This window comes from Pelodiscus sinensis, chromosome 2 (genome assembly GCF_052426305.1).
Source record: "Pelodiscus sinensis isolate ZL-2025 chromosome 2, ASM5242630v1, whole genome shotgun sequence".
NCBI classification, from domain to species: domain Eukaryota; kingdom Metazoa; phylum Chordata; order Testudines; family Trionychidae; genus Pelodiscus; species Pelodiscus sinensis.
This window is the reverse complement of record NC_143053.1, coordinates 222,078,733-222,095,351: the sequence shown is the minus strand read 5'-3', so window position 1 is coordinate 222,095,351 and position 16,619 is coordinate 222,078,733. Positions and strand designations below refer to the sequence as shown.

The 16,619-nt window shown below is 41.4% G+C and overlaps 1 protein-coding gene across 3 annotated transcripts in view; it reads right to left on the bottom strand.

The window, feature by feature from the left end:
* The window catches only part of LOC102456704 (macrophage mannose receptor 1-like), a 65,971-nt gene that overhangs the window by 8,776 nt on the left and 40,576 nt on the right, over positions 1 to 16,619 (bottom strand). For all 3 annotated transcript variants that reach the window (XM_075922472.2, XM_075922471.2, XM_075922473.2), the window contains exons 21-26: positions 11,890 to 12,004; positions 10,419 to 10,627; positions 6,499 to 6,589; positions 5,207 to 5,439; positions 4,106 to 4,271; positions 2,710 to 2,862 (exon numbers count right to left, since the gene is read on the bottom strand). In XM_075922472.2, the coding sequence (XP_075778587.2) occupies positions 2,710 to 2,862; positions 4,106 to 4,271; positions 5,207 to 5,439; positions 6,499 to 6,589; positions 10,419 to 10,627; positions 11,890 to 12,004 (967 nt within the window). The remainder of the gene's footprint in view (positions 1 to 2,709; positions 2,863 to 4,105; positions 4,272 to 5,206; positions 5,440 to 6,498; positions 6,590 to 10,418; positions 10,628 to 11,889; positions 12,005 to 16,619) is intronic.

Genomic DNA, 16,619 nt, shown 5'->3' with positions numbered 1-16,619 from the left:
CAAATCCAACCCCCACTAAAAACAAGAGCAATCCCAAATAAATCATCTCAGCCAGGGTTTTGTCAAGCCAGCAAAAGCTCTAGGGAAGGAAATTCCACCACCTTCCTAAGTAATTCATTCCAGTGTTTCACCACCCTCCTAGCGAAACAGTTTTTTCCTTTTATCCAACCTAGATCTCACCAACTGCAACTTGAGCCCATTGCTCCTTGTTCAATCATCTGTCACCACTGAGAACAACAATTAACATAGTGAATGCTAGTGGGTAGTTTTAGAAGATAAAATAAAAAAAGAACAAGTTAAAAATCACCTAGAAAAGTTAGATGCCTGCAAGTCACCAGGGCCTGATAAAATGCATCCTAGAATACTCAAGGAGCTGATAGAGGAGGTATCTGAGCCTCTAGCTATCATCTTTGGAAAATCATGGGAGACAGGAGAGATTCCAGAGGACTGAAAAAGGGCAAATATAGTGCCCATCTATAAAAAGGGAAATAAGAACAACCCAGGAAAATACAGGCCAGGTAGTTTAACTTCTGTGCCAGGGAAGATAATGGAGCAATTAATTAAGGAAATCGTCTGTAAACACTTGGAAAGTGGCAAGGTGATAGGGAACAGCCAGCATGGATTTGTAAAGAACAAATCACATAAAACCAATCTGATAGCTTTCTTTAATAGGATAGCAAGTCTTGTGGATGTGGGAGAAGCGGTGGATGTGGTATATCTAGACTTTAGTAAGGCGTTTGATACGGTCTCGCATGATATTCTTATCAATAAACTAGGTAAATACAATTTAGATGGGGCTACTATAAGGTGGGTGCATAACTGGCTGGATAACCGTACTCAGAGAGTAATTATTAATGGGTCACAATCCTGCTGGAAAGGCATAACAAGTGGAGTTCTGCAGGGGTCTGTTCTGGGACCAGCTCTGTTCAATGTCTTCATCAACGATTTAGATATTGGTATAGAAAGTACGCTTATTAAGTTTGCAGATGATACCAAGCTGGGAGGGGTTGTGACTAATCTTCAGGATAGAGTCATAATTCAAAATGACCTGGACAAATTGGAGAAATGGTCTGAGGTAAATAGGATGAAGTTTAATAAAGACAAATGCAAAGTGCTCCACTTAGGAAGGAACAATCAGTTTCATACATACAGAATGGGAAGAGACTGTCTGGGAAGGAGTACAGCAGAAAGGGATCTAGGGGTTATAGTGGACCACAAGTTGAATATGAGTCAGCGGTGTGATGCCGTTGCAAAGAAAGCAAACATGATTCTGGGTTACATTAACAGGTGTGTTGTGAGCAAGACACGAGAAGTCATTCTTCCACTCTACTCTGCGCTGGTTAGGCCTCAGTTGGAGTATTGTGTTCAGTTCTGGGCACCGCATTTCAAGAAAGATGTGGAGAAATTGGAGTGGGTCCAGAGAAGAACAACGAGAATGTTTAAAGGTCTAGAGAAGATTACCTATGAGGGAAAGCTGAAGGAATTAGTTTTGTTTAGTTTAGAAAAGAGAAGGTTGAGGGGGGACATGATAGCTGTTTTCAGATATCTAAAAGGGTGTCATAAGGAGGAGGGAGAAAACTTGTTCATCTTGGCCTCTGAGGGTAGAACAAGAAGCAATGGGCTTAAACTGCAGCAAGGGAGGTTTAGGTTGGACATTAGGAAAAAGTTCCTAACTGTCAGGGTAGTCAAACACTGTAATAAATTGCTCAGGGAGGTTGTGGAATCTCTATCTGTGGAGATATTTATGAGTAGGTTAGATAAATGTCTATGAGCGATGGTCTAGACAGTATTTGGTCCTGCCATGAGGGCAGGAGACTGGACTTGATGACCTCTCTTCCAGTCCCTTCCAGTCCTAGTATTCTATGATTCTCTGATTCTCTCCATCCTCTTTGGAGCTCCTTTGCAGGTAGTTGAAAGCTATCAAATCTCCCCTCACTCTTCTCTAATGCAGACTAAATAAGCCCAGATCTCTCAAACTCTCCCCATAAACCATGAGACCCCTAATCATTTTTTTTTGCCCTCCACCGAACTCTCTCCAATGCATCCACAAAGTTTCTGCAATGGGGAGCCCCAGAATTGGATACAATATTCCAGATGTGGTCTCACTAGTGCTGAATAAAGGGGAATAATCACTTCTCTAGATCTGATGGCAATGCTCTTCCTAATGCAGCCTAATATGCCATTAGCCTTCTTGGCTACAAGGACACACTGTAGACTCATATCCAGCTTCTCATCCACTGTAATCCGCTGTATTAGTTGATCATAATGGTGCCTTCTGGCTTTAAAATCTGAGTCTGTGTTGGAAAGTACACTAATTCAACAAATGGTTTGATCTGGAGGGGAACCAGAGTGTACCCCCTATGTTCAGTGGCTGTTGAAAATCCCTATAGCATACAATAAGTGCCTTTTTATTCTGTAATTTTATTTTTAAAATTAAACAAATACAAGTATATATCAGGATCACAAATACGATAGCATTTTGCACATGCATGAAATACAGACAGTGGAAACATGAGAAAGTCAAACATATCAGCCTAGTCTCATCTCCCCAACTGAGTGAGAAACAGAACCAAGCACAAAGCATAGTGGGGAGAAGTGTGCTGTATGCTTAAAATAACTCATTTTAATAAATAGGTTTTTGGCAGGTAAGGAACTCTGAAAGGCACACTGCCCTTCACTATGTCTTTTCTCTCACTGAAAGTCACTCACCTAATCGAATGCATTCCAGGGATGCTTGGGCCCAGCTTTTCATAGCTGATGATTCAATGTAGTAGCAATGACCATGGAAAGGAACCCACGATCTGAATTCTTCTGATTCAGGGCAATTGCCAGGCAGCTGTGGAGGGTCAGGAGGAGCCACAACTGGGAAGAAACCATGTGGTTTGAAATCAGTACTTTCTTTTTATGAATAACCCAAAATTAGTCTTAAAATTACGCAGCATGCACATCTAGCATGCTGTAAGTAACTACCGCTCACCAAGAATAATGCTAGGAAAATGCTGCCTGTCCCTGCTATAGTCATAGCTAAATATATTGGTATCTATCCGGAATGTCCCTTTTCACTTTATTACCTTGAGCTAATGCTGCAACAACATACTGTATTATTGCTTGTGCTCTGTATTTAGTCACATTAGGCACTGGTTATCAGAATACCATATACTGAATATAGCTCTTAATCATGTATGCTACTCCTGATGATGTCGCTGGGCTCACCACTGTGCGTTTCATATGCAGGAAGGTCGATAGACTTGCCGGAACCCAGGGTAAGGTGAGGGAGGGCGGCTCAACATTTCTGGAAGGGTTGGGCCCTTAGGTGGCAGGGGTGGGGCTGGGACAGCCAGCCCTCAGCACCACCAGGAGCATACCAGGTCCCCTCCTAATGCTCTAGTGCTCTAGTGGATTTAAAGGCCACAATAGCAGTGGTGGCAACTAAATCACCAGGCCCTGGGGCAACTGACCCCTTTTCCCTGCCCTCCATTGGTGGGCCTATTCATATGTGGATCAAAGCAGGCATATCACTCAACAGCTGCTGTAAAGCAATGCCATTTATTCTGTAACCCATATCAGGAAGAGGGGATATTTTGTAGCCTTAAGAGTGTTGTGAGGGAAAAATTACAGGCTCATAAAACTTTTTTTAAGGTGTCAGCAAACAGGATTCCCCCTCCTGAGTCCGGGACAGTGGCCTAAAGCATACCAGCTCGTAGAATGATAACCACCAGGATGATAACCCTGAGGTGAACCTCTCCCATGTGTTCCATTCCATCTGCCATGGGGACACCTCCCTCTAGAGCTTTCATAATTAGCTACTGGATGGCTCATCATGATGAGTGCCCAGTGCCAATATAACCTATGTACAACCACCAGTGTGACCCAGGAATGTTCCACATAAAGAGGAAAATATCTTAAGGCTGGAAAAGAATGAAGGGTCAAATCTTCAGCTGGAGTAAATAAGCATAACACCTCTGAGGCCAATGGAGCTATTCCCATTTACACCAACTGAGGCTTTAAAGTGCCAAAGTCTTCAAAGTAATGTACCGCCACATTAGTACTGAAGACAAGTGCAGTAAGCCTTGAGTTCTTTACATTGTTAAGTTCAATTGCTTACCATCATACTGTTTACAGACAGAGAAGTAGGTTTCATTACAAGATGCTGTCTTCCAGGTTTCATCAAGGTCTAGATAGACACAGGCTATTTTTAATTTTGGCTCCCCTGTTGCCCATTTAGTAAATTTGATTATCCAGTTATCAGTCCATTTATAATGGCCGTCCATCTAAACCCAATATAAATTAAGATAATATAAATAGCAGTTCAAATGAACTAATATATTGTCTGACTTGCACTGAAGTTAGTTATTTGAGTTTTTCATTGGAAATACTCTATGTATTTTTTATAACACCTCACATATCAGAACAGTGAATTAATGCCTGACACATGAGACATGAGGAAAGTGATACTTCTTTAGTTTTTGGGAAGTTAACAGTATTTACTTTGCACTGTAAATGTGCACAGCACAATCCAACATATGAACTGAGTTGAACAATGAGCATTACTTCCTTTAGTTTTCAGTGTACAGGAACAAGTAAGCACCACACAGAATGTAACAAGATAATAGATCATATAATTTGATTGTATATATAATGTGATTTATACATGGATATTTGCATTGGCAGGTGATCTATTTAAAGCAGCACAAACTAAAAACTGGGAAACGGTGTTATGTTCAATGGTGTGTCATGATATTAAATTATTCATTATTATTTTTCCCATTGAAGTAGTGGTGTCTTCCAAAGCTTGGTTAGAACTTGAGGTAAATGTGGGATCACTTCTCAGATAGTTATCAAGAGAAACAATTATTGACTATTCAACCTTGCTAATTATCATTTCTTTAGATTATGATTTTAAGAAATTTTGGGGGTCAAAATTCCTCATTCCATAACTTCAGATTTTAATGTGGCCCCCCCTCCAAGTTTATATAGCTCTCCATCTACTGTTTCCCAGTAGGACTTTTACTATGGATCCTCCTATTCATCCCATGTGCTTTATGGGGTCTTTGAGGCACTCTCACAGGAATACTAGAAGTCCATGCGTCAGGTAAATTAGAAATATTGATCTGATGGCACCATTACAATAAAAGCAACTAATATTTACGCAAATAACACGAAAGCTTATTTTATATATAGTAATACAATAATATCCAACCCTTACCACATTGCTGTTAAGCCCAATCCATACAGGCTCTCCATACTTTAACATCTGTAACCATAAGAATAAATGGCTGCGAAGATCTAAAATACTAGCAAGTTCTGAAGATTTGTCCTTGCAGGTTTTTCTTGCCTCTTCCCATGTCATTCTGGAATGGGTGATTGCATAGCTACTGTCACCATAGTGGATAAAGCCAGAGGCTGGAATTGTTGTTGCAGAATGAAGTAATTCAGGGTCTGTAATAATTTTAAATAAATAAAAACAACCAAAAATCAGGTTGATGGATTTCACTTAACAATAAATGAAAAAAAATCAGTTAAAATTAAGGCTCACTCCGCTCCATCCCTTCCTCCAAGATCCCACCTCCTCCTGCCACTTCCAGCCCCTGCCTCTTTCTGCTCCCACTCTGCCCTCACCCTATTCCTCTCCTATTCCTGAGTGTGCCACACCCTTGCTCTGTCTCTTCCTGTCCTTGCTCCTGTTCCTCCTCCTCAAGGCCCCTGCTTGCTGCTGAATGGCTGATCCTGGAGGAGCAGGAGAAAATGGTCAGAAGGGCTCGTCAGTGGCAGAGAAGTGCTGGGGGAAGGAGAAAAAGATGATCAATGGGGCTCACCAGTGGTGCTAAGCACTCACATTTTTTTCTGTGGATGCTCCAGATCTAGATCCCCCTAGAGTCAGCACCTATGCCCTTGGGGGATGTAGTTAAGCTGTTCTAAGCTCCAAGATAGACAGAACTAGATTCACAGATGAATTCCTCCGTCAAGCTACATACCACTTTTTGGCAAGGATGACTTACTGCAATGACAGGAAAACCCCTTCTGTAGCTGTAGTGAATAGCTACACTGAAGTGCTACACTGGCACCATGATAGGATTTTTAACAGATATAACTAGAGAGTGAAATCTTGGCTCCAGTGAATTATTCCGTTCCCTTCAATGGAGCAAGAGTTTCACTGAAGGTTTGGGGCTCTGTGCCATAGCGGGGGTATGCATTTGGATAGATGGATATTTGAGTTCATGCTTCTTTGCAATCATAAATAAAGAAGAATTATTGAATAGCTTCTTTCGAGGTAAGGGTACTGTGTAGTCACACCCTTAACATGAAGCTTTATATTACCATGGATGCAGAGCTGCACCACCTGAAAAGAAGGAATTTAGGAGGCCTCAGAGGGTCAGAATACCTTCCAATTGGTGATATTTCGCCCAGAAGTGAACCCATCAGCAAAGCTAAAAAGCCATCATTACTTTTCAATTATTATTATTTTTTAATTTAGAAAGTTGGTGAAATAGAACTCACTTGTATTCATTTGGCATATATAGTTTTTGTCATTTTCACAGTCTTCATCTGTCCATGTTCCTTCTTCCTTTGTCATAATGACACAGTCTTTCTAAGGGAAAAAAGGATACAAAATTAAGAAAAAATTATTAGCAAACAAATTCTCCTACTCCCTCATGTTCTGTAAACATGTGCATTACAAGACTCCAACATTTGAGTCTCAGTATTGCAATGTCAGTATTTCTATAGCTCCTCACAATTCTATTGTGGCTGGAACCTTCCCAAACTTTTGCAAACTCTTGCGTGTTCATGAATCCCAGGCAATGTTCCCTGGCATATAGAATCTGCTGCTGTTGATTATTTTAGAAGCAATATTAGCTCCTCGCCACTGCAATTAATGTATAAGACAGATGGCTGCAGCACACTTAACTTTGCTTGCCTCAGCTATTCCTCTCCACTCTTAACTGACGGGGTCCTCCTAATTTTCAGCTTGCCAGAATAGAGATGGAATGAAGATATTATTAAATCTCCTCAGAAAGTTCCACACTCGTTAAATATCTTTCTCCTAAGAGTGCCCCTCTTTCTTAGCTATTATGGAGGCATGGTTATGGACTCATTACCTCTTTACAGCTTCTGAACTGTCTAATGCCAGAAGTAGTGGACTGCAAGAACTTACAAATAAAAATATTAATATGATTAGTTCACAGATTACTTACTCATAAGAAAAGAGGAAAATTAATAACAGTGTTATTTGTAAAGTATAATTCTATCAGCTGTAGTAGGAAAGAGTCCTGTAAGGATCAAGGTGATAGACTAGATAGAATAGCTATTGAATGTTTATTTAGCTCCAATTTTTTATTATATAGAAAATCATTAAAATGCCTTTTCAGGAAAGAGAAGACAGTTGGAAACTTATTTTAGTAAAATTACAGAGTAAAAATATTATTCTGTAGATGTGTTAAATGTGTACAACTGCACTAGGTGTTAACAAAATCACTATGGTGCCCCCAGGCTGTATAGCTGTTATCATATTGCAGTCATAACTGAAAGCTTTGCCAATAATTAAGTTGCACTGACATCTCATTAGAAAACCCTATTTTATGACTTTGCCAGAATTTAACCATTCTGGATGAAATTTTCCATAATGGTTGTCTGCCTCTGGCTGAGTATTTCTGGAAAGATTCAGCCAGGAACAGATCAACTGTTTCCAGAACTGATGCTAGATGTTAAAATAAAATCAGAAGCTTCAGGGGGTAGCTGAGTTAGTCTGTACAGGGTAAACTTAAAAAAACAACAAATAATCTGGTAACACTTTAAAGACTAACAAAACATGTAGATGGTATCATGAGCTTTCATGGGCACAGCCCACTTCTTCAGATGACCAGAGTGTTGGATGTCCAGAATGAAAATAAATAGTGGTATGGCTACACTAGCTACCCTAGTTCGAACTAGGGTGGCTAATGTAGTCATTCGAACTTGCAAATGAAGCCCAGTAGCTTGAACAACCTGCCCACGGCTACACGCAGCATGGGCTAGTTACTCCTCCTAAAATGAGGAGGGGTGAATAAGAAGAGGCACCTGGTAAAAAATATGCCTAGCTTGACCTGCTGCTCACAAACAGGGAGGAACTAGTAGGAGAAGTAGAGGTGGGTGACAACCTGAGAAGCAGTGATCATGACATGGTAGATTTCAGGATCCTGATCAAAGGAAGAAAGGAGAGTAGCAAAATACACACCCTGGACTTCAGAAAAGCAGATTTTGACTCCTTCAGAGAACTGATGGGGAGTATTCCTTGGGATGCTTACAAGAAGGGGAAAGGAGTCCAGAAGAGCTGGCAGTATTTTAAAGAACCTTTACTGAAGACACAGGAAGAAACCATCCCAAAGTACAGCAAGAGAAGCAAATATGGTAAGAGACCAGATTGGCTTACCGGGGAAATCCTTGGTGAGCTTAAACACAAAAAGAAAGCTTACAAGAAGTGGAAACTTGGACAGATGACTTGGGAGGAGTATAAATACATTGCTCAAGAATGCAGGGAAATTATCAGGCGAAAGCACAATTGGAATTGCAGCTAGCAAGGGATGTGAAGGATAAAAAGAAAGGTTTCTACAAGCATGTTAGCAATAAGAAGGTGATCAGAGAGTGTGTGGGGCCCTTACTAGATGAGGGAGGTAATGTAGTGACAGATGAAGTGGGAAAAGCTGAAGTACTCAATGCTTTCTTTGCCTCTGTCTTCACAGACAAGGTCATCTACCAGACAAATGCACTAGGCAACGCAGTATGAGAAGGAGGTGGACAGCTGTTGGTGGGGAAAGAACAAGTTAGTAACTATTTAGAAAAGCTAAACATACACAAATACATGGATCTGGATTTAATGCATCCGAGAGTACTGAGGGAGTTGGCAAATGTCATTGCGGAGCTTTTGCCCATTATCTTTGAAAATTCGTGGAGATTGGAAGAGATTCCGGATAATTGGAAAAAGGCAAATGTAGTGTCCATCTTTTAAAAAGAGAAGAAGGACAATCTAGGGAACTACAGACCAGTTAGCTTTACCTCAGTCCCCAGAAAAATCATGGAGGGGATCCTCAAGGAATCCATTCTGAAGCACTTGAAAGAGGGGAAAGTGATCAGAAATAGGCAACATGGATTCACAAAGGGTAAGTCATTCCTGACCAATCTGTTTAGCTTCTATGATGAGGTAACTGGCTCTGTGGATATGGGAAAGTCAATGGATGTGATATATCTTGACTTTAGCAAAGCTTTTGATATGGTCTCCCACAATATTCTTGCCAGCAAACTAAGGAAATATGGATTGGAAAAATAGACTTTAAGATGGATAGAAAGCTGGCTAGACTGTCAAGCCCAACAGGTAGTGATCAAGGGCTCGATGTCAGGTTGGCAGTCGATTTCTAGCGAATTGCCCGAAGGATCTGTTCTAGGACCGGTTTTGTTCAACATCTTTATTAATGACCTGGATGAGAGGATAGATTGCACCCTCAGCAAGTATGCAGATGACACTAAGCTAAGAGAGGTAGATACACTGGAAAGCAGGGATAGGGTCCAGAGTGACCTAGACACATTGGAGGATTGGGCCAAAAGAAATCTGATGAGATTCAACAATGACACATGTAGAGTCCTGCACTTGGGATGGAAGAATCCCAAGCATTGTTACAGGCTAGGGACCGAATAGCTAAGTAGCAGTTCTGCAGAAAAGGACCTGGGGATGACAGTGGATGAGAAGCTGGATATGAGTCAACAGTGTGCCCCTGTATCCAAAAAGGCTAATGGCATATTAAGTTGCATTCGGAGGAGCACTGCCAACAGATCTAGAGATGTGTTTATTCCCCTTTATTTGGTTCTGGTGAGGCCACATCTGGAATATTGTGTCCAGTTCTTGGCCCCTCACTATAAAAAGGATGTGGACAGATTGGAGAGGGTCCAGGGGAGGGCGACCAGAATGATTAGGGAGCTGGAGCACATGAGCTATGAGGAGAGACTGAGGGATTTGGGGTTTTTTTGTCTGCAGAAGTGAAGAGTGAGGGAGGATTTGATAACAGCCTTCAACTTCCGGAAGGGAGGTTCCAAAGAGGCTGGAGAAAGGCTGTTTACAGTAGTGACGGATGGCAGAACAAGGAGCAATGGTCTCAAGTTACAGTGGGGGAGGTCTAGGTTGGATATTAGGAAAAACTATTTCACTAGGAGGGTGGGGAAGCACTGGAATGGGTTACCTAGGCAGATGGTGGAATCTCCATCCTTAGAGGTTTGTAAGTCTCGGCTTGACAAAGCCCTGGCTGGGTTGATTTAGTTGGGATTGGTCCTGCCTTGGCAGGGGGGTGGACTTGATGACCTCCTGAGATCTCTTCCAGCTCTATGATTCTATGATTCTAAGATAGTACAGTTACACTTCTACAATCATTCATGGCTACTTAATGATGATTTACCTCCTGATAATCCTCATCACCACCAGCAGGATTACCATAATCAAAATAATAGTGAGAGTAGGTGCGTCTGTAGGTAGGTGCACCATTGGCCCAGTTTGTATAAGAGACACCACTTCCATCCGTCCATAGAAATGACAACTCACTATTTATATCATTCAATCCAATCCACGTATCAGTCATGACTTCTTTTAAATGGTAGAAGAGGAAGGCTAAAAAGAAGCAAGTATTTTAAATGAACAGAAACTCAGCATGGTTTTCTCCAGACAGAATAAATGAACATTTGTCCACAACTAAGGTCATGGTAAAAACATTTCTCTGCAAAAATCCCACCTGCTTGAAAGTAAGGGCAGGTCTACACTATCACTTAACGTAATTTAAATTGTGCAACTTAAGGGTGTGACAAATCACCTTCCTGAGCCATACAAGTTAGAGCAACCTAAGCACTGTCTACACCAGGGTTAGGTGGCAGATAACACTGTCCCATTGACATTTCTCTACCTCCATGAGAGGTGGAAACAATTTTTGCTAAAAGGAGAGTAGTTCTCCCATCAGCACAAAGCGTCCTCAACAGAATCTCTACAGTGGCACAGCTGCATTGGTGCAGCTGAGCCAATGTCCCACTTCTAGTGTAGACCTGCCCTAAATGGGGGGAGGGTCTGAGATCCCTGACCTGGCGTGAGCCAGGACTGAACCGGACTGCCTGCTCACCTGGCTCCTGATACACTTTAAATGCAGAGCTGCTGCAGGATAGTTCCCAGATCTAGTACAAGCTGGAACTGAGCTAAGGTATTGGTCAGCCTACTAAACAATTTACAGGCAAAGGGTGGGGAAAATGTGTGTAGTCTATAGCATTAAATGATATGCTTTGTTTATCGGTTAATCGGTTAATCAACTACACTATTACATCCCTAATCTGTATGTATTATTAAAGGCTGTATTGTAATGCAGGCACACACGGGAGCCAAATTAAGATCAGTAGATTTCAAGTTCAGAAATCTACTGATCTTAATTTAAATCTATATCTTAAATCTATATCATGATCATGTAGTCTGAATTCAGGCAATCTTACTTTTGACATTTCCTAACTTCTGTTTTTTGTATGTAATAATGGATATAAACTCTCACGTCAGGGAAAAGCCAACCGATAATTGATGGGATTAGGCAGTGATTTCCTGGTGGGAGGATTATTCTGTAACCATACAGTGAGGTTTCTGGCACTTTCCTCTGATGTTTCTGATACTGGGGCAGTCTCAGAAACAGGACACAGGATTAGCTGGTTTAATCTGATGTGTCAGTTTTTAGGTTCCTAGGATCCCAAGGTCCATTTCTTATCAAACTACAATTTTTGTTACATTTATACAATGGGCAAAAATAGTAGAATGTATAACTACAGTTTTAGATTTTTGCCTTCATTTGTAATTGTTGAATGGAAATTGGTTAATGTTTAAGTAGAAGGGTTCACACATTATACCTTGGACTTCTTTATTTGGTATGGAAGCCAGGTTTCCTCCCAAATTGATACAAGCCATTCGTGCAGCATGCCACATCAATGTCTCATTTTCATTGGCGCCAAATATTTTGTAACACTGGAAAAGAAAAGAATCAACTGAATATTTCATTCCAGGCTGCAAACCAAATGGAAGTTGTTATATGTGTATCAGACTAATTACTCGTGTGTTAATCATCTTCCCATAGAAAGAAAGCAAGGATGGGAAGACTAGCAAAGTTTTAGGATCTGTAATTTCAACTTTGCCAAACATGGGCTGAAAAATTGTGAATTGTAACAACTTAGAGGTTTGCTGTTAATGTACATCTTGTCCCACTATGACAGATTTTGTTACAGTGAGAATATGCAGATTTTGTTACAGTGCTTTTCATAGGAGAAATTATTGCTTTCCATCTACTGTATGAAAACAATACAATAGAATAAAACAGACATGATATTGATTACTTTTCCACATGAAAAGCCTAAATCTGGTGAGTTCTAGTGAAACTGAAGCCAATCCTCATCCATTTCTGCAGATCTTAAGAGCCTTTTTCTGTTACATTATAGTTCTATCCTACAGATTATACCTCCCTCAACCAGGACTCCCTGGTCTGCAACATCTGTGGTCTGGCATGGACGGATGTTCCTGGATCACAGAGCCCAGGAACAGGGAGGTCTGGAGGTGGGGTAGGAGCACCATAGGGGGCACCGGCATCTCAGCTGGGAGCCCAGTGTGTGGGGAAGAGGGGAGGAGGAGACAGACGGCACTGCAGGAAGTTCTGGCCCCAGTGGCTGCCATGGAACTCCAGCCCCAGCAGCAGCCAGGGAGCTCTGACCCTGGCCATGGACCTCTCGCCTCAGCCTCATTCTGGTTCCAGCGGTCAGGGAGCTCCAGCCCCAACTCCAGTGACAACCAGGGAGCACTGGCCTCCAGCTGTGGAGCTCCGGCCCCAGCCCTGACTGCACAGCTCCAGTCCCAGCCTTGGAGCCAGAATGCTGTGGAGTTCCCGTCCTGGCTGTGGATCCAGGTGGCTGTGGAGCTCCGGCCCGGGCCATGGAGCTACAGCCCCAGCCATGGAGCCAGGTGGTTGTGGAGATCTGCCCCAGCCATGGCACTCTAGCCCCGGCTGCTGTAGGGCTGGTGGCATCTAGAGAGACCCAGAGGGATGGGGCAGCAGTGGGGGCAGGTTGGTACCCTAACCCAGTGACGGCATGGGCCAGGAGGGGAGGACCTCCCTTGGTCCGGCAAATCCCCTCATTCGGGACCTGACAGGTCCCGAGAATGCCGGACCAGCAAGGTCCAACCTGTAGTGTTTTATAAAATTTAAATTATTCTGAAGCTAAAACAGTACAAATAATAAATGCTAGAAGTTCCATTATCAATTGTTTTTATTTTGGCAGTCAAATTAGAAAAAAGCATCAATGGGGGTTGTATTTTGTAACCATAAATATATAATATTTACTAGGCAAACTAAATTAACAGGAAGGTATTGGTGGCATTCCCTGACTAGATGGATAGCAATTTCCTGTACTCTTCTATGGCACGTATTTCTCTTGGTATAGCTAGTCTTCCCATATTCCCCTTGTCTGGCAGCTTTTATTTGGGCTATGCAAGGTGTGTATGTGTACATACTGCCATTGCTCACACAGTAACTTGCATAAGCCAGGAAACCAGATGAAGATAATGATGATGGTGATGGGCATGTGCTATGTTAGGTCTCGCTGTGTTTGTTGATAGTGGGAATATACAAGACACTTTAAGTTACAGAAATGTAGAAACTTTTGGGGAAAGGATACTTGGGGTGCAGGTAGAGGATTAGAAGAGATAGGTGATGTGAAATAGGGGAATGAGGAAAGAGAAGTAAACTGAAGGAGAGGAAGATAGTTAGAGAACAGGAATAAGAGGAATGGGGAGAATGAAGAAAATGGAGAACTAAAGGATTGCAGGGTTAGGAGACGAGTGAAATGAAGTGAGACCAACCACCACAATACTTAGATAGCCATATTTATGTTCAGCACAACACTGCAGTGTTTGATTCTAGCTCGAATCATTAGTCTATGATTCAGATTATTGATTACCAAATTTCTTTCCTTTAGTGATGGTGGCTTGAACTAGGGTTTTATAAGGTTGATGATGGTGCAGGAATGGCTTGCGTAATACACGCTGGCTGTGTCTAGACTGGCCAGCTTTTCCAGAAAATCAGCCGCTTTCCTGGAAAAACTTGCCAGCTGTCTACACTGGCCGCTTGAATTTCCACAAAAGCACTGATTTCCTACTGTAAGAAATCAGTGCTTCTTGCGGAAATACTATGCTGCTCCCGTTCGGGCAAAAGTCCTTTTGTACAAAAGGGCCAGTGTAGACAGCTCAGATTTGTTTTCCGCAAAAAAGCTCCGATCACGAAAATGGCGATCGGGGCTTTTTTGCGGAAAAGCACGTCTAGATTGGCACGGATGCTTTTCCGCAAAAAGTGCTTTTGCGGAAAAGTGTCCGTGCTAATCTAGACGCTTTTTTCCGAAAATGCTTTTAACGGAAAATTTTTCCGTTAAAAGCATTTGCAGAAAATTGCCAGTCTAGACGTAGCCATATATTGGTAGTTTTATTCCTTGTCAGAGATGTATTGTTGCTTTTGAGAAAATAATTAGTTGTTGTACAATATTATGAGGAGAAGACTAAATATTATAGTCTTGTTGCCAAGAATATTGGCCTCCAAATGCATCAATTCCATGTAATTATTTAATAGCCCTCATGAATAACTGGAAATTATGTGTATGTTGTTGGGGGAGGGAAGTAGATAACAAACTAATATCTGTTCTATCTTATCTTTAGAATGCAGTCATATTCAATCTCCATTTTAAATTATGTGGCACTCTGGTAGAAATGAAAGCTCATACTTTGGAGCAAGGAGTGAATACCATGACTAATTGTGTGACTGTGGAACACGCGTGATCCTGGCTTTATTTGCTCCCTACTTGTCAGGTAATAAAATATCAACAAAAACACTATGAAATATAAGACAGTGTCTAGTGTCACAACAATGGAATAAATTAAAATCAAACACAATGATCACTACTTGATCTTTCTGCCCCTTTCACATTTCCTTCCCCTGGCTTTACCACTCTCAGTGTTTATCTAGACTGCAAGCTTCTTTTGAAAGAAGCTTTTTAAGAGTTCTTCTGAAAAAACTTCCTCCGAAAGACAGCGTCTACACAGCAAAAGCGCATTGAAAAAGCTATCTGCTTTTTCGAAAGATAGCGTCCACACTGAATGGATGCTATTTCACATTTAAGCTGTAATTACTATGGATGAAGTGGCCACCTGTGCTTTTTTCTGGAAGCCTCTTCTTTCAAAAAAACTCCCTTTTCCACAGCCACACATGCCTTTTTCTGAAAGAGCTCTTTCAGAAAAGGCATTCTTCCTCATAGAATGAGGTTTACCAATGTTGGAAAAACCCCTATGTTCTTTCAATTTTCTTTTGATTTTCTTTCAAAAGACTACAATAGCAGTGTGGACGTAAGTGAAGTTTTTTCAGAAAAACGGCTGTTTTTCCGAAAAAACCCATAGTCTAGACACAGCCTCAATGGAAGTGAAATTGGGAAAAGAGAAAAATGGGTGGTAAATATTGGGTGTATATGTTGCTCTACAGTTATAGTCATTCAGCTGCACACACTGATCTCAAATGTTTCTCATGCTCCCACTTGTGACTCTTTCTAGTGATCACTCATGCTCCTGAACTATCTGCATTTTCACAGAGCTCATCACCTAACATTTTCAGAATACAAGAGTAATACAGGGTTTGTAAAGTAACAGCAGCAATTGTATGTAAGTGGAAAGAAAACAGAACATAAGAATGGACACAGTGGCTGCATCTAGACTGGCATGATTTTACGCAAATACTTTTAACGGAAAAGTTTTTCCATTAAAAGTATTTGCACAAGAGATTGTCTATACTGGCATGTGCCTTAGTGCAAAAGATTTGCTTGTGCGCAAAAGCATCCATGCCAGTATAGATGCTCTCTTGTGCAAGAAAGCTCTGATGGCCATTTTAGACATCGGGCTTTCTTGCGCAAGAAATTAACGTTGCTGTCTACACTGGCACTCTTGCGCAAGAATATGTGCACAAGAGGGTTTATCCCTGAGCAGGAGCATCAGAGTATTAGCACAAGAACCACTGATTTTGTACATTACAAAGTCAGTGTAGCCAGGCAGCAAGATTTTGCACAAAAGCGGCCACTTTTGCGCAAAATCATGCCAGTTTAGACGCAGCCAGTGAGTCAGACCAAAGGTCCATCTAAAGCAGTATCCCATCTTCCAATAGTGGACAACTCCCAGAGGGGAATAAACAGAACAATTGATCATCAAGTGATTCTGCTCCTGTTACCAATATTCAGAAGTACAAATAGAAGCAAAGAACACCAGCCCAAGAATCTCTCTCAATCACCAAAGATAAATTTCTAGCCAATGCTATGCATAAACCTATATTGAAACATGCTAGCATTTTTCCTGTTTCATTCTGAATCCAGCCATTTGGAAAGCTTCATGGAGATTTTATATATATAGATATAGATATATAAACATTAAAAATATTTTTTCTAATTTATACTAGATAAGAGGACAAAACGAGGCATCCCATGACATTTTTGAGACTGGGGATATGTCTACACTAGCTCGTTAGTTCGAGCTAGGTAGGGTAATTAGGGCAAGTGGAGTTGCAAAT